We start from the raw sequence: 27,033 nt of genomic DNA, 5'->3' as shown, positions 1-27,033 counted from the left end.
TGCAACATTTATTGGATGCTTAACCGCCATTAAACCTCAGATAAAAGCGTAACGGCTCTGGTCGGCTGTAGGTCAGGGTTTTGTTCAAGTCTCTCATTAAAACATTCGATTCAAACCATCAGTGGAACCCATCCCTGGTCCTCCCTAATAGCAATCCCTGGCCTACTATTAATGCATTTTTACTTGAGTTGTGTTGCTATGCTGTCAGAATTGAACATTTTCTTTTTATTTCAAGAGTATGTTTTCTTACACGTTTAAACAGTATGTAAAAATGTATACAATGCTGTTGGTGAAATGAAAACGACAGAGAACGCATCATGTCTTCCGAGGTCAAAGCCCGATGCCACTGGGGGTCTCTGGTGGGGCGGTACTAACGACAAGCCAGGCGGCTAGCTGTGGCTAAACGAACACTAGCGGGCTTGTGAGCCATCAAAAAATGCCGTATTTTTCGCTATTGGGTTGGACGTCACATCATGGAATGTAATGAACTTATTCCTTGGGGAAAACTATATATTATAGCCAACGGACGTCTTTGTTGAGAAATCGGACTGCCCCTGAGACTTGGATGGAGGTGCAAGCAAGCGCCACGACCGAGGAGGTGTAGAACGGGTACGAATCGGGTTGGTTTAGCTAACGTCAGCTAGCTATTATCGGGAGAAAGTTGCCTGTAAACGAGTGAAAACAGGGCGTTACTTGCGCGAGACAATAACCAAACTATTGTTTGTCTGCAGATGCCAGGTATTTAATCATAAAATGTGTCAAAATACATATCAAATAAATACATACTTTTCAACGAGACGACAGTACGGCGTAGTTGTATAATGAGACGTTGGACAATTAGCTAGGCTAGCTGGCACACGCAAGCTAAGTCGGCACAAACAACTAGCTAATGGCTAGCGGTTTGTCAGCTAATATTAGCAAACTTGCTATAGGTAGTAGCACCGGTGTTTTAGCTAGCTAGGTAAAGTGTTTAAGCTAACTCTGTAACTAGACGCATTCCAGCAAGGAAAAGGAAAATAACAATTGCCGGTTAGTTCTCGAACTTTTGCCATCCTAATACACCCACGTTGGGCTGAATTAATAGGTTGCCAAATTAGCTAAACAACTAGGTAACTAGTTACTTTATTAGCAAGCTAGCGAACCAGCTAGCTACTGTCTTCAAATTCCATTGGCATTGCTTGTTGTGACACAGCTTGTTCATTAGCTAGCTAATGATTACAGTGACTGAGCTGTCAACCTCTCCACTTAGCTACCAAACTACCTATTATGTTAAATATTTTCCTCGAGCAACATATGTCCTTTGTCATGCTTTAGCTGCCCCCATGCATTTACATTTTCTGGGACAATGAACAATTTGAGTTCATCATTTTATAATCTACTGTAAGCAACCGCCTGATTTATAATGTGATAGTAATTCGTTTTTTGCACTTCCACTCTCATTCAATATATTTAGCTAGCGGTATGGAGATTTTTTTAAACAGGTCACTGCGTCTTATGGAATTGTCCCCCTCTCTCTCTGTCCAGTTGGTCTACCCGTCTCATCCTAATTATTAGCATAGTGAGGAGCAATCAACCTGACCACCATGCCTCCCAGACCGTCTTCTGGGGAACTATGGGGCATGCACTTGATGCCCCCGAGCATCCAGGTGGACTGCCTTCTCCCAAATGGGATGATTCTGACATTGGTGTGCACACGCGAAGCAACACTCATCTCAGTCAAACACGAACTCTTCAAAGAGGCCAGGAAGTATCCTCTCCACCACCTCCTACAAGAGGAGACCTCCTACATCTTTGTCAGTGTTACCCAAGAGGCTGAGAGAGAGGAGTTCTACGACGAGACAAGGAGACTGTGCGACCTCAGGCTTTTTCAGGCCTTCCTGAAAGTCATCGAACCAGTGGGCAACCGAGAGGAGAAAATACTCAACCGAGAAATTGGTATGTATGTCTCTCGTATTCTTTATACTTGGTCACTGACGTCACATAGGCGCTTTCTTTGAGTATAGTGTGACATCTGGCTGTTTTCAAATACAGCACTCAAATTTCATTAATGAATACTGAGTGTGATTAAGATTGATACAATGTGTCTTGAAGCTATAGGAGTACGTGAAATGTTATTTTTCTTTGTACAGGTTTTGCAATAGGAATGCCTATATGCGAGTTTGACCTGGTCAAGGACTCGGAAGTGCAGGACTTTAGAAGGAACATATTGAATGTCTGCAAGGAGTCTGTGGACCTCCGAGACACTAATGGACCCATCAGTAGAGCGTTGTACGTCTACCCTCCCAATGTAGAGTCGTCAGTAGAACTGCCCAAGCACATCTTCAATAAGCTTGACAAAGGTAGGAAATGGGAGACAGTGACACATAAAGAAGGTTTTGGTCTGGGAAAGGCAAAATGTCCCAGCCACGTACAGCCTAATATTCTAGAAACAGACACTATTGTAAACATTGACAGAATCACCATCCACTTGTTTTTTTTGTGATTTTAATCAATTAAAATAAAATGTAATTTGTCACATGTGCCAAAATTAACAGGTGTTGTAGACCTTACCGTGAAATGCTTGCATTACAAGCCCTTAACCAACAATGCAGTTCAACAAATGGAGTTAAGAAAATATTTACAAAATAAACTAAAGTATAATTTTTAAAAAAGTAATACAATCAGAAATGGTGTGACATTTCTGATTGGATGGTGGAAGACTTGAACATTTACCTCACTTTTACCATGTTACTGGATGGTGGAACATTTACCTCACTTTTACCATGTTACTGGATGGTGGAACATTTACCTCACTTTTACCATGTTACTGGATGGTGGAAGACTTACCTCACTTACTTTTACCATGTTACTGTAGTAGCACATTTATTCAGGACCCTGGGACTGACCACCATATTGTTTTCTCCCCCAGGTCAAATCATAGTGGTCATCTGGGTCATCGTGTCGCCGAGCAACGACAAGCAGAAGTACACCCTGAAGATCAATCACGACTGCGTGCCGGAGCATGTGATCGCAGAGGCCATCCGCAAGAAGACGCGTAGCATGCTGCTGTCCCACGAGCAGCTCAAGATGTGTGTGCAGGAGTATCAGGGAAAGTACATCCTCAAGGTGTGTGGCTGTGACGAGTACCTGCTGGAGAAGTACCCCCTTAGCCAGTACAAGGTAAACACAGATCCACACACACATTGCTCTGACGCGTATTCCACATCTTGAATAGGAATACAATTACACATCTGATGTAGTTCAACTCTTACCGGTGTGTTTTTAAATATAATATAGAAATATGATACCAAATAAATAATTCCCAAATGCTGCTTTTTATGGCAACAGTCTGATCTGAAATGTTGGCGTTTGAGAGGAAAATAAGAAGAAAAACACTTTTTTTTACAAGCGTACTCTGTTAGGACATTCTTCCTTTGAATCCTTTCTGAAGCCTTTTAGAATGACTAGCCAATGACAGGCTAGCAATGTTGCAGAGGTAAAAGCAGATACGCAAAACATAGGTAGCCATCCGTTGCATGTTCAATTACCTCTGGCTTGGTGTAGTGTCTAATGTCCTTATGTCTATGCCTTTCCTTTCCAGTACGTGAGGAGTTGCATCATGCTGGGGCGCATGCCTAACCTCATGCTAATGGCCAAGGATAGCCTTTACTCCCAGCTGCCCATCGACACCTTTACCATGCCCTCGTACGCCCGACGGATTTCCACGGCAACGCCCTATATGAACGGCGAGACGGCCACCAAGTCCCTGTGGACCATCAACGGCACGCTGAGGATCAGGATACTGTGCGCAACCTATGTCAATGTAAACATCAGGGACATTGACAAGGTACTGTATTTGAGGACTTTTGGGTTGTGTTCAGTAGAGCATATCGTAATGAAATGTTTTGCAACTGATAACGAATACCTGTGTTTAGGGCTGTGGCGGTCATGCCATTTTTATCAGCCGGTTATTGTCAAGCAAAAGACTGCCGGTCTCACGGCAATTGACCGTTAATTAACAAACACTTTTAGCATCTCCAGGCTCCATGCATAAAAGCCTCTGATGCCTGCCTTTGGAATATCTAAATTTAAAAAAAAAAGTCTAATTAATTGATTATGCACCAACACAATAAATGCATTATTTATTTTAGGCAGGTCTAAAGAAACATGATATGAATAAAAGGTATTTCAGAAGAACAGAATATGAGTTGGCCGACTGTATGTTATCTGGATATTCTCCATGTCATAGGCTGTAGGCTTGTTAGCATACAAGATATGCTTATAAGTCCTGTGACGTTATTTAATATTATGATTTTCTAGTAAGCAAGAATATAATTCACAAAACAAAAGTTGGTGTTCTGTTCTTTGCCTCACGCTGTTCTCTCAAGTGATCATATTTTCACCCATCAGACTTCTCAATTTAATCTTTACTAACATGTCAAATTAGTTTCAATTTAGAATGCCACATAATCAAATGGGCAGGGGAATATTCTTTTAATGCATATGCACTGGAATAGTGAATGGAGGCCATCTTCCTACCGGTACATTTTCCACTCAAGTTGGGTAGGCTACTCTGGTCGTTTCGCTGTGCACAGGTGATATCGTGGTCCTTCTGTAGCACAGTTGGTAGAGCATGGCGCTTGTAACGCCAGGGTAGTGGGTTCGATTCCCGGGACCACCCATACGTAGAATGTATGCACACATGACTGTAAGTCGCTTTGGATAAAAGCGTCTGCTAAATGGCATATATTATTATTATATTATCGTGCCCAAATTCTGTATGCCATAGGCTCACCCAAACCCGTGTCCTGCAGCTACCCAGTGCTTGGTTTGAGCCTCTGCATGTTGCAGAAAGGAATGAAGGAGAGGGGGGGACAGAGACAGAAATGCAGTGGTTAGATATTCTGTAGCTGAAGGTATTGTCAGCCTATTAATTATATACAAAATGCCCTCTTACTAGGCTATTCAAAATCGAAAACAAATTCACTATAATTCTAGGCTAAATCTCAATTTGATTTTAGGGTAGACCAATTATGTTTCGAAGAGATCTTAAGCCACTATGTTGGGGTATCTTTACTGTGTGTGAATGTTTTTCTGCCATGTGTAATATGCGGTAGACTATGTATTATATAACAGCACAATCATTATTTTAATTCTGTTATTTTTTGGGGGGGCTTGGGCTCATATTTACTAATTTCATATGTAAATACTGTATTCTATTCTACCCTATATTAGTCAATCAAATCAAATTTTATTTGTCACATGCGCCGAATACAACAGGTGTAGCCCTTACTGTGAAGTGCTTACTTACAAGCCCTTAACCAACAATGCAGTTCAAGAAAGAGTTAAGAAAATATTTACTAAATAAACTAAAGTAACATTTTCTTTTTAAGTAACACAAGAAAATGACATAACAATAACGAGGCTATATACAGGGGTACCTATACCGAGTCAATGTTTGGGGGTACAGGTTAGTCGAGGTCATTTGTAAAGTGACTGCATAGATATTAAACAGTGAGTAGCAGCAGTGTAAAAACAAGGGGGGGTTCAATGTACAGTAAATAGTCCGGGTGGCCATTTGATTAATTCAGCAGTCTGATGGCTTGGGGGTAGACGCTGTTAAGGAGCCTTTTGGTCCTAGCCTTGGCGCTCTGCTACAGCTTGCCGTGCGGCAGCAGAGAGAACAGTCTGTGACTTGGCTGACTGGAGTCTTTGACAATTTCTTGGGGCTTCCTCTGACACCGCCTAGTATATGGGTGCTGGATGTCAGGAAGCTTGGCCCTAGTGATATACTGGGCCGTATGCTCTGCCCTCCGTTGCGCCTTGCGGTCAGATGCCGAGCAGTTGCCATACCAGTCGGTGATGCAACCAGTCAGGATGCGCTCGATGGTGCAGCTGTAGAACTTTTTGAGGATCTGGGGACCCATACCAAATATTTTCAGTCTCCTGAAGGGGAAAAGGTGTTGTTGTGCCCTCTTCACAACTGTCTTGGTGTGTTTGGACCATTCTAGTTTGTTGGTGATGTGGACACCAAGGAACTTGAAATTCTCGACCTGCTCCACTTCAGCCCCGTTAATGTTCATGGGGGCCTGTTCGACCCTCCTTTTCCTGTTGTCCACAATCAGCTCCTTTGTCTTTCTCACATTGAGGGAGATGTTCTTGTCCTGGCACCACACTGCCCGGTCTCTCAGCTCCCGATAGCCTACCTCATCGTTGTCTGTTATCAGCCCTACCACTCTTGTGTTGTCAGCATACTTAATGGTGCCGTTGGAGTCGTGCTTGGCCACGCAGTCGTGGGTGAATAGGGAGTACAGGAGGGGACTAAGCATGCACCCCTGAGGGGCCCCAGTGTTTAGAATCAGGTGGCAGATGTGTTGTTGCCTACCCTTACCACTTGGGGGCGGCCTGTCAGGAAGTCCAGGATCCAGTTGTAGATGGAGGTGTTTAGTCCCAGGGTCTTTAACTTAGTGATGAGCTTTGTGGGAACTATGGTGTTGAATGCTGAGCTATAGTCAATGAACAGCATTCTCATAGGTGTTCCTTCTGTCCAGGTGGGAAAGGGCAGCGGGGAGTGCGATTTGAGATTGCGTCATCTGTTGGGGCGGTATGCGAATTGAAGTGGGTCTAGGCTTTCCGTCATGATGGTGTTGATGTGAGCCATGACCAGCCTTTTAAAGCACTTCATGGCTACCGACATGAGTGCTACGAGGCGGTAATCATTTAGGCAGGTTACCTTCACTTCTTGGTGGTCTGTTTGAAACATGTAGGTATTACAGACTCGGTCAGGGAGAGATTGAAAATGTCAGTGAAGACATTTGCCAGTTGGTCATCGCATGCTTTGAGTACATGTCCTGTTAATCCGTCTGGCTCTGCGGCTCTGGGAATATTGCCTTTTTTTTTTAAGGTCTTGCTCACATTGCCTACGGAGAGCGTGATCACACAGTCGTCCGGAACTGCTGGCGCTCGCACGCATGCTTCAGTGTTGCTTGCCTCGAAGCAAGCATAAAAGGCATTTAGCTCATCTGGTATGCTGGCTCCACTGGGCAGTTCGCGGCTGGGTTTCCCTTTGTAGACCAATAACATTTTTCAAGCCTTGCCACATCCGACGAGCATCACAGCCGGTGTAGTGGGATTCAATCTTAGTCCTTTATTGATGCTTTGCCTGTTTGATGGCTCGTCTGAGGGAATAGCAGGATTTCTTATATGCATCTGGATTAGTGTCCCACTCCTTGAAAGCGGCAGCTCTTACCTTTAGCTCGGTGCGGATGTTGCCTGTAATCCATGGCTTCTGGTTGGGAAATGTACGTACGGTCACTGTGTGGACAACGTCGTCGATGCACTTTATTGATGAAGCTGGTGACTGAGGTGGTATACTCCTCAATGCCATTGGATGAATCCCGGAACATATTCCTGTCTGTTCTAGCACTCCGACATTGCTCGCCCTAATATTTGTTTTACTTTTAGATATGTGTGTATCGTTAGATATTACTGCACTGTTGGAGAATTTTGATACACCCGCAATAACATCTGCTAAATATGTGTATGTGACCAGTACGATTTGATGTGTATAGTCATATGAACAAGTTCAGGCAGTACCGCTTTACAAAAGGTTTTCTCCCCACTGAACACGATCCTGTTGTCAGTTCTGTTGTACATGTCAGTGCAGGTCCTCGTGAAGAAGAGGAACAACATTTAGATGTAATATCTGAATAGATCCGGTTTGGGCCCTAATGTCCTGGATGTCAGTTTCTGTATCAAAGGCATCTATATAAATGATTGATGTGTCCCTGCTATTGATCTAGATCTATGTCCGGACTGGGATCTACCACGGTGGGGAGCAGCTGTGTGACAATGTGAACACTCAGCGCGTGCCATGCTCAAATCCCAGGTATGCCATCCAGCGTCATAATAAACTGTGCTTTCTTTTTGAAGTACTTGCTAAATCACATACTGCAGGTCGTTACAGTGAGACCATTTTTACTCGCATATGTATTTTGCTGTGGGATCTGTTTTTTTAATTTAGGAGCACCAGTGTGCCTAGAAAAATTTATGATTCTACCTTTTTACTACTTCCTATTTTGCGTTTGTGCTCCTAAATGTCTTTCGGTGTGCCTTTATTTTTCAACTTAGGCTCATATGTGCTCCTTGTAAAATAGCGAAGCCTATTGTTAGCTTCATAAGTATGTTTATTTGATTGATTGGTGAAATGTTCTTGTTGTCCGTCCCAGGTGGAATGAGTGGCTGAACTACGACATGTACATTCCAGACATCCCACGTGCCGCCCGCCTCTGTCTGTCCATCTGCTCTGTGAAAGGGAGGAAGGGGGCGAAAGAGGTGAGCTCACCCTCCTGCCTACCGGTGCCAGGAACTTAGTTTGGCCAAACCAAAAGTAACTTTTTCCCCCTGTCAGAAAGTATCAGAGGTCTCAAACTCAAAATACCAGAGGGCCTATGTCAGTTTTACTGTTGTCAGGGGGGGCCTATGTCAGTCTTACTGTTGTCAGGGGGGGCCTATGTCAGTCTTACTGTTGTCAGGGGGGGGCCTATGTCAGTCTTACTGTTGTCAGGGGGGGCCTATGTCAGTCTTACTGTTGTCAGGGGGCCTATGTCAGTCTTACTGTTGTCAGGGGGCCTATGTCAGTCTTACTGTTGTCAGGGGGCCTATGTCAGTCTTACTGTTGTCAGGGGAGGGCCTATGTCAGTCTTACTGTTGTCTCAGGGGGCCTATGTCAGTCTTACTGTTGTCAGGGGGGCCTATGTCAGTCTTACGGTTGTCAGGGGGGGCCAATGTCGGTCTTACGGTTGTCAGGGGGCCAATGTCGGTCTTACGGTTGTCAGGGGGCCAATGTCGATCTTACTGTTGTCTCGGGGGCCAATGTCGGTCTTACGGTTGTCAGGGGGCCAATGTCGGTCTTACGGTTGTCTCGGGGGGCAATGTTGGTCTTACGGTTGTCAGGGGGCAATGTCGGTCTTACGGTTGTCTCGGGGGCAATGTGGGTCTTACTTTAGTCTCAGGGGGAAATGTCGGTCTTACGGTTGACAGGGGGCCAATGTCGGTCTTACTGTTGTCAGGGGGCCAATGTCGGTCTTACTGTTGTCAGGGGGCCAATGTCGGTCTTACGGTTGTCGGGGGGCCAATGTCGATCTGACGGTTGTCAGGGGGCCCAATGTCGGTCTTACTGTTGTCTCGGGGGGCAATGTTGGTCTTACTGTTGTCTCGGGGGCAATGTTGGTCTTACGGTTGTCAGGGGGCCAATGTCGGTCTTACGGTTGTCTCGGGGGCAATGTCGGTCTTACTTTTGTCTCAGGGGGCAATGTCGGTCTTACGGTTGTCAGGGGGCAATGTCGGTCTTACGGTTGTCAGGGGGGGCAATGTCGGTCTTACGGTTGTCAGGGGGCCAATGTCGGTCTTACGGTTGTCAGGGGGCCCAATGTCGGTCTTACTTTTGTCTCAGGGGGAAATGTCGGTCTTACGGTTGTCTCGGGGGGCAATGTCGGTCTTACGGTTGACAGGGGGCCCAATGTCGGTCTTAGTGTTGTCAGGGGGGGGATTTCGGTCTTGGTGTTGTCGGGGGCCAATGTCAGTCTTAGTGTTGTCAGGGAGAGGGGGCCAATGTCGGTCTTGGTGTTGTCAGGGGTGGGCCAATGTCGGTCTTGGTGTTGTCAGGGGGGCAGGCAATGTCGGTCTTGGTGTTGTCAGGAGGGGGCTAGAGCGAAGCAGCTTTTGGGCCTGATGTGGCCCTCGGGCACCCAGTTTGAGACTCCTGTTGCAGATGGATATGGAGAAAAATACATTTACATTTACATTTAAGTCATTTAGCAGACGCTCTTATCCAGAGCGACTTACAAATTGGTGCATACACCTTATGACAAATACATTACCAGTACATTTCCTGGCTTTGACCAATCCTGTTGTTGTCTTTGTGCAACCATCGCCTTCAATTTTATCCTTCCATTGCTTGGAATGCTATATCGTTTAACAAAATAATTTAACTATTTACATTAACCGCGATTCCATTCTAACTCCATACATTTGACTGCAATACAATCCAACGTTGCTCTATTGTTGCTGCAGGAGCATTGTCCGCTAGCCTGGGGCAACATCAATCTGTTTGACTACACCCACACTCTAGTGGCCGGGAAGATGGCCCTCAACCTGTGGCCTGTGCCCCATGGCCTGGAAGACCTGCTCAATGCCATCGGAGTCACTGGCTCCAATCCAAACAAGGTCGGAGGAGTTAGCTAGCTCGATTTTACACACACAGACACAGACACAGACACAGACACACACACACACAGACACACACACACAGACACACACACACAGACACACTTTCTCAAAGACACTCAGCTAGAGTGGCGAACGGTAAGCCGCACACACACATCTACACACACCTACAGAGACAAAGTTACACACACCATCACGACCCCAAATTCATTCACATACAGCTTGAGCGGCTAGCAATAATCCTCCGCTCTCGCTGTCTAAGCCTCTTATCTCCCTTATTAATGACTAATTTACGCGCCACCTAACCCCACAATAGGACACCATGGTTCTCTTAAGGCCCTTTTGAATGACCTCTTGTGACCTTTTCATTATATTACCATGGGCCCACAGGAAACCCCTTGCCTGGAGCTGGAGTTTGATCACTTCAGTAACCCGGTCAAGTTCCCCGACATGCCGGCCATCGAGGAGCACGCCAACTGTAACATATCCCGGGAGCTGGGCTTCAACTACTGCCACACCGGTTTGGTAATTCCCAAGCGTTTGTGTTTCTAAGTCAATATTAACATTGTACGTTAATCTGTTATGTTGATTTAATGCTGTTGACAAGTCGGGTATACTAGAGACGTCACTAGCAGTCACCACACAACCTGAGACGCCTGTGGTATCATATTTCATTAATAGTGTCTCTCCCTGAGGCATGTTCATTAGGCTCAAAACAGGAAGGAAAAACCCCCATCTTGAAACAGGGAGGGTACTACCTGAGTGTGTCCAATAAGAACACAGATTTTAGTTTTCTGTTGCAAAACGTTGTACAACGGAGTGTTTATTGAACACAACCCTGTTTCCCACCGTCGTTTAATAAGCAGCATAATGGTCTCTATTGCAGAGTAACAGACTGGCGAGGGACAACCCCCTGACGGACAGTGACAATGAACAGCTGCGCTTGGTGTGTAACAGAGACCCACTGTCTGAAATCACTGAGCAGGAGAAGGACTTCCTGTGGAGGCACAGGTAATATGCAGTATGTGTGTGTGTACATACAGTGTGTATGCTTCATCAACAAATGCATATTTGTTATGAAAAACTCGTAAACAAAACCCTCGCAAGATCTATCTAACATTTCTTACCTGAAATTGTTTGGTTACTTGCTCAAGCTACTCAACCTGCTCTTCTACTAACTATCCCAGTGTGTGATGTTAGGAGAGGAAACTAATGCACTATACTCTCCACCTGTAGACATTACTGCGGCACTATCCCAGAGATACTTCCCAAGATTCTCCTGGCAGTGAAATGGAACTCCAGAGATGAGGTTGCACAGGTAAACAGTCTCACATTTCAACTGCTGACACTTGTCTTTTTTAATAGCCTAGCATAGCATGGGCTATTTGCTGCATATTCATTTTAATTGATTTGACTAATTTAGCCATTTGGTTCCATTTCTGAGACGGTCATGTCAGTAAATATGATTTATTTATTTATTTATTTTTTAAATAATTTCCTCTAGCTTTGCATTTTATTTTAGACATGCTTTTTTATATTTGTTGTTCTTTGTCTCAGATGTATTGCCTTCTGAAGGACTGGCCAGCCATAAAGCCAGAACAAGCCATGGAGTTGCTGGACTGCAACTTCCCCGATCCCATGATTCGAGACTTTGCCGTGAAGTGCCTTGAGAAATACTTAACAGACGACAGACTCTCTCAATACCTCATCCAGCTGGTCCAGGTACAGTAATAAATACCTACTAGACAGACTCATTACCTCATCCAGCTGGTCCAGGTACAGTAATAAATACACTCGTGTTTAAAAGTTTGGGGTCACTTAAAAATGTCCTTGTTTTTGAAAGAAAAGCGAATTTTCTGTCCGTTTAAAAAAACAAACATCAAATTGATCAGAAATACAGTGTAGACATTGTTAATCTTGTACATGACTATTGTAGCTGGAAACAACTGGTGTTTTATGGATTATCTACATAAGCGTACAGAGGCCCATTATCAGCAACCATCACTCCTGTGTTCCAATGGCACGTTCTATTAGCGAATCCAAGTTTATAATTTTAAAAGGCTAATTGATCATTAGAAAACCCTTTTGCAATTATGTTAGCTGAAAACTGTTGTTCTGATTAAAGAAGCAATAAAACTGACCTTTAGACTAGTTGAGTGTCTGGAGCATCAGCGTTTGCGGGTTCGATTACAGGCTCAACATGGCCAGAAACAAAGACTTTTCTTCTGGAACTTGTTAGTCTATCTTGTTTGTCTTTGCAGAGTTGCAAATAAAAATCCCTATCTCAGACTGGCCAATAAAAAGAAAAGATTAAAATGGGCAAAATAACACAGACACTGGACAGAGGAACTCTGCCTAGAAGGCCAGCATCTCGGAGTCGCCTTACTGTTGACGTTGAGACCGGTGTTTTGCGGGTACTATTTAATGAAGCTGCCAGTTGAGAACTTGTGAGGCGTCTGTTTCTCCAACTAGTCACTCTAATGTACTTGTCCTCTTGCTCAGTTGTGCACCGGGGCCTCCCACTCATCTTTCTATTCTGGTTAGAGCCAGTTCCCTCTGTTCTGTGAAGGGAGTAGTACACAGCGTTGTACGAGATCTTCAGTTTCTTGGCAATTTCTAGCATGGAATAGCCTTCATTTTTCAGAACAAGAATAGACTGAGTTTCAGAAGCAAGTTCTTTGTTTCTGGCCATTTTGAGCCTGTAATCAAATCCACAAATGCTGATGCTCCTGATACTCAACTATTCCAAAGAAGGCCAGTTTTATTGCTTCTGTAATGAGCACAACAGTTTTCAGCTGTGCTAACATAATTGATTTTCTTTCAAAAACAAGGACATTCCTAAGTGACCACAAACCTTTGAACTGTAGTGTACCTACCAGACAGACTCTCTGAATACCTCGTCCAGCTGGTCCAGGTACAGTCATACGACCCACTCATAGTCTGTGCTGTGTAGAGACAGAATGGCCACATAGAAACCACATACTTTTCTATTCATTTTCTTTGACTCAACATGAATGCCACTGCCATCTTGATAGTTGTTTTTTTTGACACCATCTGACAACGTTTTAAATAATTAACACTACGTAATGACATAATTCAATATGACCCTTTAGGCTAAATGCTTTATTTTACATGGTGGCTTTATTCCGTCTTACGTCTTTCTGTGGTTTGCTAAAGTAATCCTTTTTGATTTACAGTATATTCAGAAAGACCCCTTGACTTTTTCCACTTTTTGTTACGTTACAGCCTTATTCTAAAATCGATTAAATTGATGAAGGAAAAAAACAATCTACACACGCTACCCCATAATGACAAAGCAAAAACAGACATTTTTGACATTTATGCAAATGTATTAAAATTAAAAAACAGATATAGTTTATTTACATAAGTATTCAGACCCTTTGCTATGAGACTTGAAATTGAGCTCAGGTGCATCCTGTTTTCATTGATCATCCTTGAGATGTTTCTCCAACTTGATTGGAGGCCATCTGTGGTAAATTCAATTCATTAGACATGATTTGGAATGGCACACACCTGTCTATAGAATGTCCCACAGTTGACAGTACATGTTAGAGCAAAAACCAAACCATGAGGTCAAAGGAATTGTCTAAAGAGCCCTGAGACAGGATTGTGTCGAGGCACAGACCCGACTTTCAATCCACATAAATCAAATCACATTTTATTTGTCACGGGCCGACTACAACAGGTAAAAAGACCTTACCAGGAAATGCTTACTTACAAGCCCTTAACCAACAATGCAGTTCAATAAATTAGAGTTAAGAAAATATTTAATAAATAAACTAAAGTAAAAAAATAAACACAATAATGAGGCTATATACAGGTGGTACCAGTACCGAGTCAATGTGTGGGGGTACAGGTTAGTTGAGGTCATTTGTACATGTAGATAGGGGTAAAGTGACTATGCATAGACAGTAAACAGAGAGTTGCAGCAGTGTAAAAACAAGCGGGGGGGTCGGTCAATGTAAATAGTCCGGGTGGATATTTCATCCCCCACATGAACATTCTTGTCGTTTGACTTAACGAGGATCCATCGATTCTTTTCATCTTGGAAACAAAGGTTCTTAGGCTGCTCGTATCTCATTTAGGCTACACTGGTTTCCAGTTCAGAGTTTACATCTATCAGCTCCTACAGAGAGGTAATGAACTCAACAGTTTAATGAATTGGACAAGTCGCTCCTAATTTTAGGCTCCTGCTATTAAGGAGAAGAACACGACGGGTGAAATGGACTATTCACCTCAAATATTTAATACATTTCAGAACAAGGCTGTAATGTAACAAAATGTGGAAAAAGTCAAGTCGTCCGATTATGATTTTTCAACGCCGATACAGATTATTGGAGGACCAAAAAAGGCGATACCAATTAATCGGCCGATTTATAATTTAAAAAATTTAAAAATTATTTTGTTTTTATTTTATTATAAAAAAAATATATATTTTATTGTTATTTGTTAAAATGTAAATTACAACAATACTGAATGAACACTTATTTTAACTTAATAAAATCCATTTAGTCTCAAATAAATAATGAAACATGTTCAATTTGGTTTAAATAATGCAAAAACAAAATGTTGGAGAAGAAGGTAAAAGTGCAATATGTCCCATGTAAGAAAGCTAACATTTAAGTTCCTTGCTCAGAACATGAGAACATATGAAAGCTGGTGGGTCCTTTTAACACGAGTCTTCAATATTCCCAGGGAAGAAGTTTTAGGTTGTAGTTATTATAGGAATTATAGGACTATTTCCCTCTATACCATTTGTATTTCATTAACCTTTGACTAACCTTTGACTATTTGACTACTATTGACTACTATTGACTATAAGAACATAGGCACTTCAGTATTGCCAGTGTAACAGTATAGCTTCCTTCCCTCTCCTCGCTCCTCCCTGGGCTCGAACCAGCAACACAACGACAACAGCCACCATCGAAGCAGCGTTACCCATGCAGAGCAAGGGGAACAACTACTAGAAGGCTCAGAGCGAGTGACGTTTGAAACGCTATTAGCGCGCGCTAACTAGCTAGCCATTTCACTTCGGTTACACCAGCCTCATCTCGGGAGTTGATAGGCTTGAAGTCATAAACAGCGCAATGCTTGACGCACAACAAAGAGCTGCTGGCAAAACACACGAAAGTGCTGTTTGAATGAATGTTTACGCGCCTGCTTCTGCCTACCACTGCTCAGTCAAATACTTATATACTTGTATGCTTGTATGCTCAGTCAGATTATATGCAACGCAGGACACGCTAGATAATATCTAGTAATATCATCAACCATGTGTAGTTAACTAGTGATTTATGATTGATTGATTTTTATAAGATACGTTTAATGCTAGCTAGCAACTTACCTTGGCTTACTGCATTTGCGTAACAGGCAGTCTCCTTGTGGAGTGCAACGAGAGAGAGGCAGGTCGTTATTGCGTTGGACTAGTTGACTGTAAGGTTGCAAGATTGGATTCCCCCGAGCTGACAAGATGAAAATCTGATGTTCTGCCCCTGTACGAGGCAGTTAACCCACTGTTCCTAGGCCATCATTGAAAATAAGAATTTGTTCTTAACTGACTTGCCTATTTAAGTAAAGGTATAACATTTTTTTTTACGGCAAATCGGCGCCCAAAACTACCGATTTCTGATTGTCTGAATACATTACGAATGCACTTTGTGGGTGTGTGTTGTAAACATGCCCTGTGTTTTCTTTCTTCTTCTGGCCACCAGGTTCTTAAGTACGAACAGTACCTCGACAACCCGCTGGCCCGCTTCCTGCTGAAGAAGGCTTTGACCAATCAGCGGATAGGACATTTCTTCTTTTGGCATCTCAAGTGAGTTTGTTTCCCGGTTGTTTCTACAGCGTGTATTATGGATGGCTTGATGTTGCCACAGGCAGTTGGAATGCCGTTCTGCTGGTATAATACATCTTTCTCCACGGTCCTCTAAAAAGCTTAATTTGTGCATATCATGGTTTACGTAAAGAAAAGCTGACCGAGGGCAATTCGCCAGATCAAGTTACACATTTATTTTCACTGTGTGTTCATGCATTTATTTGCGTAATCACAAGACATGTGTTTTTGGAAATATTTTTTGCATACATTTCTATGGGTCATGCAGTTTGAGAAGTCTTGCTTGTACATTTTGTATGAGGGTGCACAATTAGAGGTCAACCGATTATGATTTTCCAATGCCGATACCGATTTTATTGGAGGACCAAAAAAAGCCGATACCAATTAATCTGACAATTAAATTTTTTTAATGACAATTACAACAATACTGAATGAACACTTATTTTATCTTAATAAAATCAATTTAGCCTCAAATAAATAATGAAACCTGTTCAATTTGGTTTAAATAATGCAAAAACAAAGTGCCATGAAAGAAAGCTAACATTTAAGTTCCTTGCTCAGAACATGAGAATATATGAAAGCTGGTGCTTCCTTTAAAAATTAGTCTTCAATATTCCCAGGTAAGACGTTTTAGGTTGTAGTTATTATAGGAATTATATGACTATTTCTCTCTATACAATTTGTATTTCATATACCTTTGACTATTGGATGTTCTTATAGGCACTTTAGTATTGCCAGTGTAACAGTATAGCTTCTGTCCCTCTCCTTGCTCCTACCTGGGCTAGAACCAGGAACGCATCGACAACAGCCACCCTCGAAGCAACGTTACCCATGCAGAGCAAGGGGAACACTACTCCAAGTCTCAGAGCGAGTGACGTTTGAAACACTATTAGCGTGCACCCCGCTAACTAGCTAGCCATTTCACATCAATTACACCAGCCTCATCTCGGGAGTTGATGGGCTTGAAGTCATAAACAGTGCAATGCTTGAAGCATTCGAAGAGCTGCTGGCAAAATGCACTAAAGTGCTCTTTGAATGAATGCTTACGAGCCTGCTGGTGCCTACCATCGCTCAGTCAGACTGCTCTATCAAATCATAGACTTAATTATAACATAATAACACACATAAATATGAGCCTTAGGTCATTAATATGGTCAAATCCGGAAACTATCATCTCAAACAAAACGTTTATTCTTTCAGTGAAATACGGAACCGTTCCGTATTTTATCTAACGGGTGGCATCCATAAGACTAAATATTGCTGTTACATTGCACAACCTTCAAAGTTATGTCATAATTACGTAAAATTCTGGCAAATTAGTTTGCAATGAGCCAGGCGGCCCAAACTGTTGCATATACCCTGACTCTGCATGCAATGAACGCAAGAGAGGTGACACAATTTCACCTGGTTAATATTGCCTGCTAACCTGGATTTATTTTAGCTAAATATGCAGGTTTAAAAAAGATATACTTGTGTATTGATTTTAAGAAAGGCATTGATGTTTATGGTTAGGTACATGTTGGAGCAACTACAGTCCTTTTTTGTGAATGCGCACCGCATTGATTATATGCAACGCAGGACGCGCTAGATAAACTAGTAATATCATCAACCATGTATAGATATAACTAGTGATTTTTATTTATTGTTTTTTATAAGATAAGTTTAATGCTAGCTAGCAACTTACCGTGGCTTCTTACTGCATTCGCGTAACAGGCAGGCTCCTCGTGGAGTGCAATGTAAGGCAGGTGGTTAGAGCGTGGGACGAGTTAACCGTAAGGTTGCAAGATTGAATCCCTGAGCTGACAAAGTACAAATCTGTCGTTCTGCCCCTGAACAAGGCAGTTAACCCACCGTTCCTAGGCCGTCATTGAAAATAAGAATGTGTTCTTAACCAACTTGTCTAGTTAAATAAAGGTGTAAAAATAAAATACCGGCCAAATCGGTGTCCAAAAATACCAATTTCCGATTGTTATGAAAACTTAATCTCATATGATGTCATTTGACATTGACGATATATCTTGAAGGTCAAGACTATGCTGTATTTGAGCTATATCTATCTGTTAAGTCTGAATGAATTAACTAAGCCTTATTTTTTTCGCCATACTAAGATTGTTGAATGAAAATGTGACTAAAATATATATATATTTGTATTATTATCTACTTATATTAATGTTGCAAAACGATTATATTGCAATATTTATAGTAGCATATCGTAGAAGAGGTGCTGAACCAATCACAATCACATAAGTTATTGTCTCTGCCTCCAGGTCGGAGATGCACAACAAGACTGTGAGCCAGCGGTTTGGCCTGTTGCTGGAGTCCTACTGCCGGGCCTGTGGCATGTACCTCAAGCACCTGAGCAGACAGGTGGAGGCCATGGAGAAACTCATCAACCTTACCGACCTCCTCAAGCAGGAGAAGAAGGACGAGGCCCAGAAGGTCAAGTTTACGTTGTGGTCAAGGCCCTTCCACTTCATGCTCTAACATGGAATCCTCAATAGATGACCACGTTTTTGTTATCCTCAATACAACACAAAATAACAACCCACAGTCATACAACAAACTAGCGATACTAAGCAAAACGAGTAGAACTGCTATACAAGCCAACAGGCCCAAATGGTCTTCACGACTATGGACTCCTTGCAGTAAAGTGAAGCTCTCTCTCTCTCTCTCTGCCCTCAGGTTCAGATGAAGTTCCTGGTGGAGCAGATGAAACGGCCTGACTACATGGATGCCCTACAGAGCTTCACCTCTCCACTCAACCCAGCGCACCAGCTGGGAAACCTCCGGTACAGACACTTTTTCAATCCAGAAAGCGCAGTAGACATGACCACAAACGTCCACATATTTCCCCGGGAATGTTTGAACAAAGAAACCAAGAAATGTATCCTGTGAAAATGAGGGTTAATCACAGGTCAAATGTTTTCCTAACGATATTCTCAGCGCCTCCGTGTTGATACAATGTTTACGATCTGTTTTAGCTTGGAAGAGTGCCGGATGATGTCATCGGCCAAGCGGCCCCTGTGGCTCAATTGGGAGAACCCCGACATGATGTCAGAGCTGCTCTTCCAGAGCAACGAGATCATATTTAAAAACGGAGATGGTATATCTCGCTAATGCATATCGAATCACTCAACCCCCTTCACTCACTAGACGATAAACATGCTTACAGGATCCCATTTTACATGCATGTCCCCAAACTCACTTTGCATTGCCCTGGCACCGATTAATAATGCATTATGGCAGGGTTTCCTAAACTCGGTCCTGGGCACCCCAATGAGGTCCACAACTCTACACCACTGATTCAACTATCCAACGTTGATCATTAAGGTTTGATTATTTGAATCAGCTGTGTAGTGTTAGGGGCAAAAACCAAAACGTGCACCCCTTTGGGGTCCCCAGGACTGAGTTTGGGAAACGCTGCATTTTAAAGTGTGATCAAAGCTTGAACTGCTCATCATCTTGCTATTCCACCCCCCACCCCCCCCTGTCTCCTTCAGATCTGAGGCAGGACATGCTGACTTTGCAGATCATTAGAATAATGGAGAACATCTGGCAGAACCAGGGCCTTGATCTCAGGTACTGTCTCTTTGTAGCCGCTCAGCAGCAGCACGCATGAATAGTCGATTTCACCCTTCGTGTTCTTCTCCTTAATAGCAGGAGCCTAAAATTAGGAGCGACACGTGTAGCCTAAATGAGATACGAGCAGGAAGAATGTCCATGTGGGTGGACTGAAAGTCAGGTCGCTTTCTTATTGGTCTATTATCTAATTTATCACAGGCAGGCCAAAACTCCATCCCACCAAAACAGGCTGACATTTCAGGCTGTCTTTTCAAACCGCTCTTACACTAAAAGGGCATTTATTATAATTTTCACAATTCCACAGTATTATTCCAACCTCATAGGTTGGAATTCCATGACAGACTGACCAGGTGAAAGCTATGATCCCTTATTGATGTCACGTGTTGAATCCACTTCAATCCGTGTAGATGAAGGAGAGGAGGCAGGTTAAAGAAGCAGTTTTAAGCCTGTGTCGATGGCTGGATAGACGGAGGCATAGATGTGTTTGACTGTAGTATTTTGAGGGATTTATAGACCCATCCAATCTTTTTCATGATCATATTTTGTAAGTTACTTTTCTTAAATTGTAAATATTGTATATTTCTGTTGGAATTGTGAATTTGTATGATTGTGTGCAGGGCTTCTTGGTCTCATGGGATTTCCTGTTTTAAATCAATTGAAATATATCCTATTGCTTCCTCTGTGTCATTCAGGATGCTGCCGTACGGCTGCCTGTCCATCGGTGACTGCGTGGGCCTGATAGAGGTGGTGAGAAACTCCCACACCATCATGCAGATCCAGTGTAAAGGAGGCCTGAAGGGGGCGCTGCAGTTCAACAGCCACACACTGCACCAGTGGCTCAAGGACAAGAACAGGGGGGAGATGTGAGTGATGCCTGGGCTAGGTTCCAATAGCCACACTTGAACACCACATAGAACGAATGCCCAGTAGCCCTACGTAGCTTTGTTCTTCTACATTGCTTCATTCGAAGCAATCCTAATTAATTCTAAATGATACTATTGTAATGGATAGAGATTTGGTGAGACATTTCATAGTTCCAAGCAGTGAAACTATTTGGAACAGTCCGTTGCTTATTGGGGGACAACATATCAAGTTTATTCTCCACAGGGCAAAGGGTTCCTGGAATTGCTTAGGAGTGGATTGTACTGTGTTTGGTATTCCTATTATTACAACTTCCTCTTCAGTTAAATGCCATTTGACTCATGGAAAACCCATTAAACTTTGTCCAGGTACGACCAGGCCATTGACTTGTTCACACGGTCGTGTGCGGGCTACTGCGTAGCCACCTTCATCCTGGGGATCGGTGACAGACACAACAGCAACATCATGGTCAAAGATGATGGACAGGTACTTCAGACTAACGGCCCTGCTACACTATAGCCGTCAGCCGTTGAGGAAATGCTTCCTTTAAAATCAATGAAAGCTGCTTCCCTGCCTGCGCTATGTCACGTCCAATGGCAGGATCCAAGCTCAAGACTCTGAGGTTCAATTCTTGACGCACCGATCTTTATATCTTGTGAATTGAAATAACGAGAAATTGTTTATTGGTTGCATATGGCCTCGATTACACACCCCTGGTTATTTTACTAAGATTTATGACGTCAAGAAGCTAGTAGGAGAAACTCTAGCGAGCTACATTGACTAGCTAGGTTCAGAATATAAACAAAAACAACTTGTGTAATTACAGGATCATTTAGAATGGCCACTAGCAACAATGTATAAAATAAAATTTAAAAAATACAAAAAATGGACCTAAGCTGTTGTACTGACACATAATTGATGACTGTGGTGCAGTAGGGGAGAATGGAGTAAAGATGCTCCTCCGCTCTCAAAACAACACGCTCTATGTAGCAGGTAGAACTGGTTGGAAGATTCCTGGAATAAGCAGGAAACCTGGGAATCCTCCAACCAGCATTTCTGAAAAACTGGGGAATTTTGTGAAAGTTTGCCAGATTTTTTGCAATCCTACACACTACTCTTTTCTCTTGACGTTCTTTAGTTATAGGTTAAAAAATAGTTGTACAAATATTTTCTCCTTGCAGCTATTCCACATAGACTTTGGCCATTTCCTGGATCACAAGAAGAAGAAGTTCGGCTACAAGCGAGAGCGGGTGCCCTTCGTCTTGACACAGGACTTCTTAATCGTCATCAGTAAAGGAACCCAGGAGTGCACCAAAACCAGGGAGTTTGAGAGGTACAGTTTCACTATTTTGTGTTTATGTTAGCTTTCCTATAAGTGAATATTAGGTGTTAGGTTCACTACCCTAAAGGTCGAGGTACGTGCTTGAATATATGATGCCGTACCCTTTTTGTCTTCCTTTGCTTTAAATGGATGTGTACATGTCATTGTGTTACAGAATGATATCATTACTCCAACCGGTAATACAATGCAACTTTATCTCACACACACACACACACACACACACATACACATACATACATACATACATACATACATACATACATACATACATACATACACATACATACATACATACATACATACATACATACATACATACATCTCCTAACCCAGCTAGGTTCAACATTTCCCAGACTAATCGTCCCTCACCGTTGTCCTTCCATTCCCACCAGGTTCCAGGAGATGTGCTACAAGGCCTACCTGGCCATCCGGCAGCACGCCAACCTCTTCATCAACTTGTTTTCCATGATGCTGGGCTCGGGGATGCCCGAACTGCAGTCCTTCGATGACATCGCTTACATCCGCAAGACCCTGGCACTGGACAAGACGGAGCAGGAGGCCCTGGACTACTTTATGAAGCAGATGAACGACGCCCACCACGGCGGCTGGACCACCAAGATGGACTGGATCTTCCACACAATCCGCCAGCACGCCATGAACTGAGAGGGGGCCATCTGCCCGGAGAGTAGCAGCAACGCAGAGAGGACAAGGGCAGATCTCTACACCATCCGCCTGGACTGTGTGTCAACGGAGAGACTAGAGCGGATCTCTGCACCATCCGCCAGCTAAGCATGCCATGAGCTGAGATGGCAGAGCGGACAACGCTAGCGTCCACGGATGGAGCTATGAATGGATAGAAACCATTTGCTGAATTGAGAGGCTAGAACGGATCGCTACATCATCTGCTAACTTCTGAGCTCTGAGGGAAATGCACATCTGTACACCATCCACTAGGAGGCGCCAAAAGTGGATATTAGGGATGCATCGATAGGGAAATGACGGACTGATGCGATAATCATATTTACTGGACATTATCTTTCTCATATTGGTGTGGCAATATAGCCACAGTTCTCTTTGTAAAATTAGGGGAACAACCACGATTGTAAACAGCCATTTTGCAAAAGTTATGTCATTTTTAAGATGAAAGCGATCTATTGTATTATCAGCCGATACCGATATGATGGCCGTTTTTTTCCCTTCCTATATCAAAGCCTGCCCAGGGTCATGTCCTGCTAACACACCAGGATACCGTGAAGACCTGCCCAGGGTCATGTCCTGCTAACACACCAGGATACCGTGAAGAGCTGCCCAGGGTCATGTCCTGCTAACACACCAGGATACCGTGAAGACCTGCCCAGGGTCATGTCCTGCTAACACACCAGGATACCGTGAAGAGCTGCCCAGGGTCATGTCCTGCTAACACACCAGGATACCGTGAAGGCCTGCCCAGGGTCATGTACTGCTAACACACCAGGATACCGTGAAGACCTGCCCAGGGTCATGTCCTGCTAACACACCAGGATACCGTGAAGACCTGCCCAGGGTCATGTACTGCTAACACACCAGGATACCGTGAAGACCTGCCCAGGGTCATGTACTGCTAACACACCAGGATACCGTGAAGAGCTGCCCAGGGTCATGTACTGCTAACACACCAGGATACCGTGAAGAGCTGCCCAGGGTCATGTACTGCTAACACACCAGGATACCGTGAAGAGCTGCCCAGGGTCATGTACTGCTAACACACCAGGATACCGTGAAGACCTGCCCAGGGTCATGTACTGCTAACACACCAGGATACCGTGAAGAGCTGCCCAGGGTCATGTACTGCTAACACACCAAGATACCGTGAAGACCTGCCCAGGGTCATGTCCTGCTAACACACCAGGATACCGTGAAGACCTGCCCAGGGTCATGTCCTGCTAACACACCAGGATACCGTGAAGGCCTGCCCAGGGTCCTGTCCTGCTAACACACCAGGATACCGTGAAGACCTGCCCAGGGTCCTGTCCTGCTAACACACCAGGATACCGTGAAGACCTGCCCAGGGTCATGTCCTGCTAACACACCAGGATACCGTGAAGACCTGCCCAGGGTCATGTCCTGCTAACACACCAGGATACCGTGAAGACCTGCCCAGGGTCATGTCCTGCTAACACACCAGGATACCGTGAAGACCTGCCCAGGTTCATGCCCTGCTAACACCAGGATACCGTGAAGGCCTGCCCAGGGTCATGTCCTGCTAACACACCAGGATACCGTGAAGACCTGCCCAGGTTCATGCCCTGCTAACACCAGGATACCGTGAAGGCCTGCCCAGGGTCATGCCCTGCTAACACCAGGATACCGTGAAGGCCTGCCCAGGTTCATGCCCTGCTAACACACCAGGATACCGTGAAGGCCTGCCCTGCTAACACACCAGGATACCGTGAAGGCCTGCCCAGGTTCATGTCCTGCTAACACACCAGGATACCGTGAAGGCCTGCCCAGGTTCATGTCCTGCTAACACACCAGGATACCGTGAAGGCCTGCCCAGGTTCATGTCCTGCTAACACACCAGGATACCGTGAAGACCTGCCCTGCTAACACCAGGATACCGTGAAGGCCTGCCCTGCTAACACCAGGATACCGTGAAGGCCTGCCCTGCTAACACCAGGATACCGTGAAGGCCTGCCCTGCTAACACCAGGATACCGTGAAGGCCTGCCCTGCTAACACCAGGATACCGTGAAGGCCTGCCCTGCTAACACCAGGATACCGTGAAGGCCTGCCCTGCTAACACCAGGATACAGTGAAGGCCTGCCCTGCTAACACCAGGATACCGTGAAGGCCTGCCCTGCTAACACCAGGATACCGTGAAGGCCTGCCCTGCTAACACCAGGATACCGTGAAGGCCTGCCCTGCTAACACCAGGATACCGTGAAGGCCTGCCCTGCTAACACCAGGATACCGTGAAGGCCTGCCCTGCTAACACCAGGATACCGTGAAGGCCTGCCCAGGGCACGCAACGGAAAATTGTTTGATACGGAAAAACAAAACAAAAATTCTTATTGGACAAATCTTGGCAGTCTCTTTCAATCATGTTTTCTTCCTCTTGGTGCCCATTGAACACGACCCAGAATACCACCAGCATTGTTAATTCCCAGTGATGGATGGTTGACAGACACTAGGATGTCCTTTTCATCGTCTGCAGTCAACTGTAAGATTAGCGAAGAGAACTGACAAATCGTGTTTGATCTCAATTGACGATCACACATTGTGTGTGTGTGTGTGTGTGTGTGTGTGTATGTGTGTGTGTCGTCGCCCCCCCCCCCCGCCTCCACAGATGGAAACGGTCATGTTTCGTGACCTCAAAGTTTGAGATTTTGTACAGAAGTATCCCAATGGTCTTGTATGCATACATTATTCCTTTTTAGTCTTCATTTTCTACTGAGCCAAAGTACTATATATATATATATATATATATCTCTCCCCAACTACATCTGACTTATCAGTCTAACCATGAGTCACTACTATTCCAATCCCTGTGTATCTCCTTTGTAGCACTGATCTCTACAGTATTTGTTTGTTTGTCTATCAGTATTATGATGCGTGTGCAGCGTTCTGGAGTAAAATGGCTGCCGTCCAGCACCCAGTTGGATGCAACACAGAAGTTTACGATGACCGACAGAAAATTACTGTAGATTTATCCTGTAACTGTAAATTCATTGAATTCATCCTCTTCGTTTTGTTGTTTTTTCGGGTTGTATTTTTAAAAGGGAAATGGGGGCAAAATGGATGTGCAATGTTATAGTTCTGTTACACTATGCAATTTGTGATCTTAATGTACTGTACTGCAAAGTAGAGTCGATGGGAGTATCTAATCATATACACAGCATTAAAGATGTCTATCAACTTTACAGACGAGACAGTACACAGAAGACGAATGCACAATTATGCACTGACAGTATCACTGATTTCTTCCCTCACAGGATGACTCTGGAAGAACGGAAGAACTGTTAAAAATTTTTTTTTTTAATGAGCCTCTTGTACCCTGCCTTACACTTTAGTTGTTTTTTCTTCAGATCTAACCAGACATTTTCAGAAAGCTTTTGGAGCGTTTTTTATTTGGTGACTTGGAATTTGCTTCATCCTATATTTTCAGAATACAAGTATGTATAGATTTGACCCTATTCCAGACTTCCCCAGCATTCTGTCATATGAACTCCCTAATCAGTAAAGTTGTTTAAGATCAATAAAATAAAAGTGTAACAGGTGGATTTGTGGTTTTGCCTTCCCTGACAACTGCCCTTTAAGTGTGGATTCTGCAGTTTTCCTTATGCATAAATATACTTTTATTAGTCAGTTGTTTGCCAGTTTTTACCAAATTACATGGTATGTGTTTCTGTGCAGGTTACAGATGGTTGGGCAGGTCCCATTCAAAACAAGACAACTACAATAACCGTATTACAAACAATATGCAAGCGCTATCATAGAACATTTTTCCTTTTAATTTTTGTTGTGGTTAAATGTCATCCTTTTATTTCCACTGTTAATGCATGAGGTCCCTGAAGATACTTACTTTGTTCAACCAAGTGTTGTTTACTTGAAGTTCATGTTTAAATGACATTTTGTTACTTGTGAGGTACAATGTCATCACACCATGAAGATAAGCAATACTACCCTGGGGCCAGGGAATAATGTCTGGCACCCATGAACTATATGTGTGTAAATCGCTTTCCTTGAGTAACTACAGAGATAATATATTTTTGTATTCTAAATATAGACTAACTCAATATAATCACTAAACAAAACAAAAAACTGGAATTATGCATAGTACATCGTTTCACACCCCACTAGACAGCTTGTAGTTATTGGAATATGAGACACTAGTGATGGACAACATGAGCTTGGTAAGGAGGAGAATGTATCGAGTGGAATTTCACTGAAGGTCTTCTGCTCTGGCTAGAAGTACAGTGTAAAAGCACAATGATGAAAAGCTATCCTGCATGTTTTCAAACCCACTATTCATGAGTTATCTATTCATCCCTGTACTATGCACTCATTATTCTTTCAAACTAATTCATATACCATGTCTGGATAGAACTCTGTATTCATTCACTCATTGTACTGTTTGCAACAAAAAAAAAAAATCTTTGCTCTGTATCCCCAGATATTTTGAGAACCAATAAATGTCATTTCTAATGATC

At 43.5% G+C, this 27,033-nt stretch overlaps 1 protein-coding gene across 4 annotated transcripts; it reads left to right on the top strand.

Moving 5' to 3' along the window:
• Positions 1 to 207: 207 nt before the first annotated feature.
• Positions 208 to 27,033, top strand: LOC118394435 (phosphatidylinositol 4,5-bisphosphate 3-kinase catalytic subunit alpha isoform-like). 4 transcript variants are annotated; one of them, XR_008065003.1, is made up of 21 exons: positions 208 to 1,935; positions 2,130 to 2,339; positions 2,909 to 3,159; positions 3,581 to 3,826; positions 7,782 to 7,867; positions 8,208 to 8,313; positions 10,054 to 10,206; positions 10,597 to 10,731; positions 11,093 to 11,217; positions 11,443 to 11,524; positions 11,764 to 11,928; positions 15,939 to 16,042; positions 18,328 to 18,499; positions 18,743 to 18,849; positions 19,042 to 19,163; positions 19,561 to 19,639; positions 20,335 to 20,505; positions 20,872 to 20,989; positions 21,685 to 21,836; positions 22,238 to 24,031; positions 24,076 to 27,033. XR_008065003.1 is itself a non-coding variant. In XM_035787627.2 (21 exons), the coding sequence occupies exons 2-21, from the start codon at positions 1,584 to 1,586 to the stop codon at positions 22,506 to 22,508; spliced, it is 3,207 nt and encodes a 1,068-aa protein (XP_035643520.1). In that variant the 5' UTR covers positions 208 to 609; positions 1,525 to 1,583; the 3' UTR covers positions 22,509 to 27,033. The 4 variants fall into 4 exon arrangements, 3 of the variants coding, with proteins under 3 accessions (XP_035643520.1, XP_035643521.1, XP_052319377.1); XM_035787627.2 differs by having other exon boundaries at positions 208 to 609; positions 1,525 to 1,935; positions 22,238 to 27,033; XM_035787628.2 differs by having other exon boundaries at positions 208 to 738; positions 1,525 to 1,935; positions 22,238 to 27,033.

The sequence above is a fragment of the Oncorhynchus keta genome, chromosome 15 (assembly GCF_023373465.1).
Source record: "Oncorhynchus keta strain PuntledgeMale-10-30-2019 chromosome 15, Oket_V2, whole genome shotgun sequence".
Taxonomy (NCBI): domain Eukaryota; kingdom Metazoa; phylum Chordata; class Actinopteri; order Salmoniformes; family Salmonidae; genus Oncorhynchus; species Oncorhynchus keta.
This window is presented reverse-complemented; position numbering and strand designations above follow the sequence as displayed.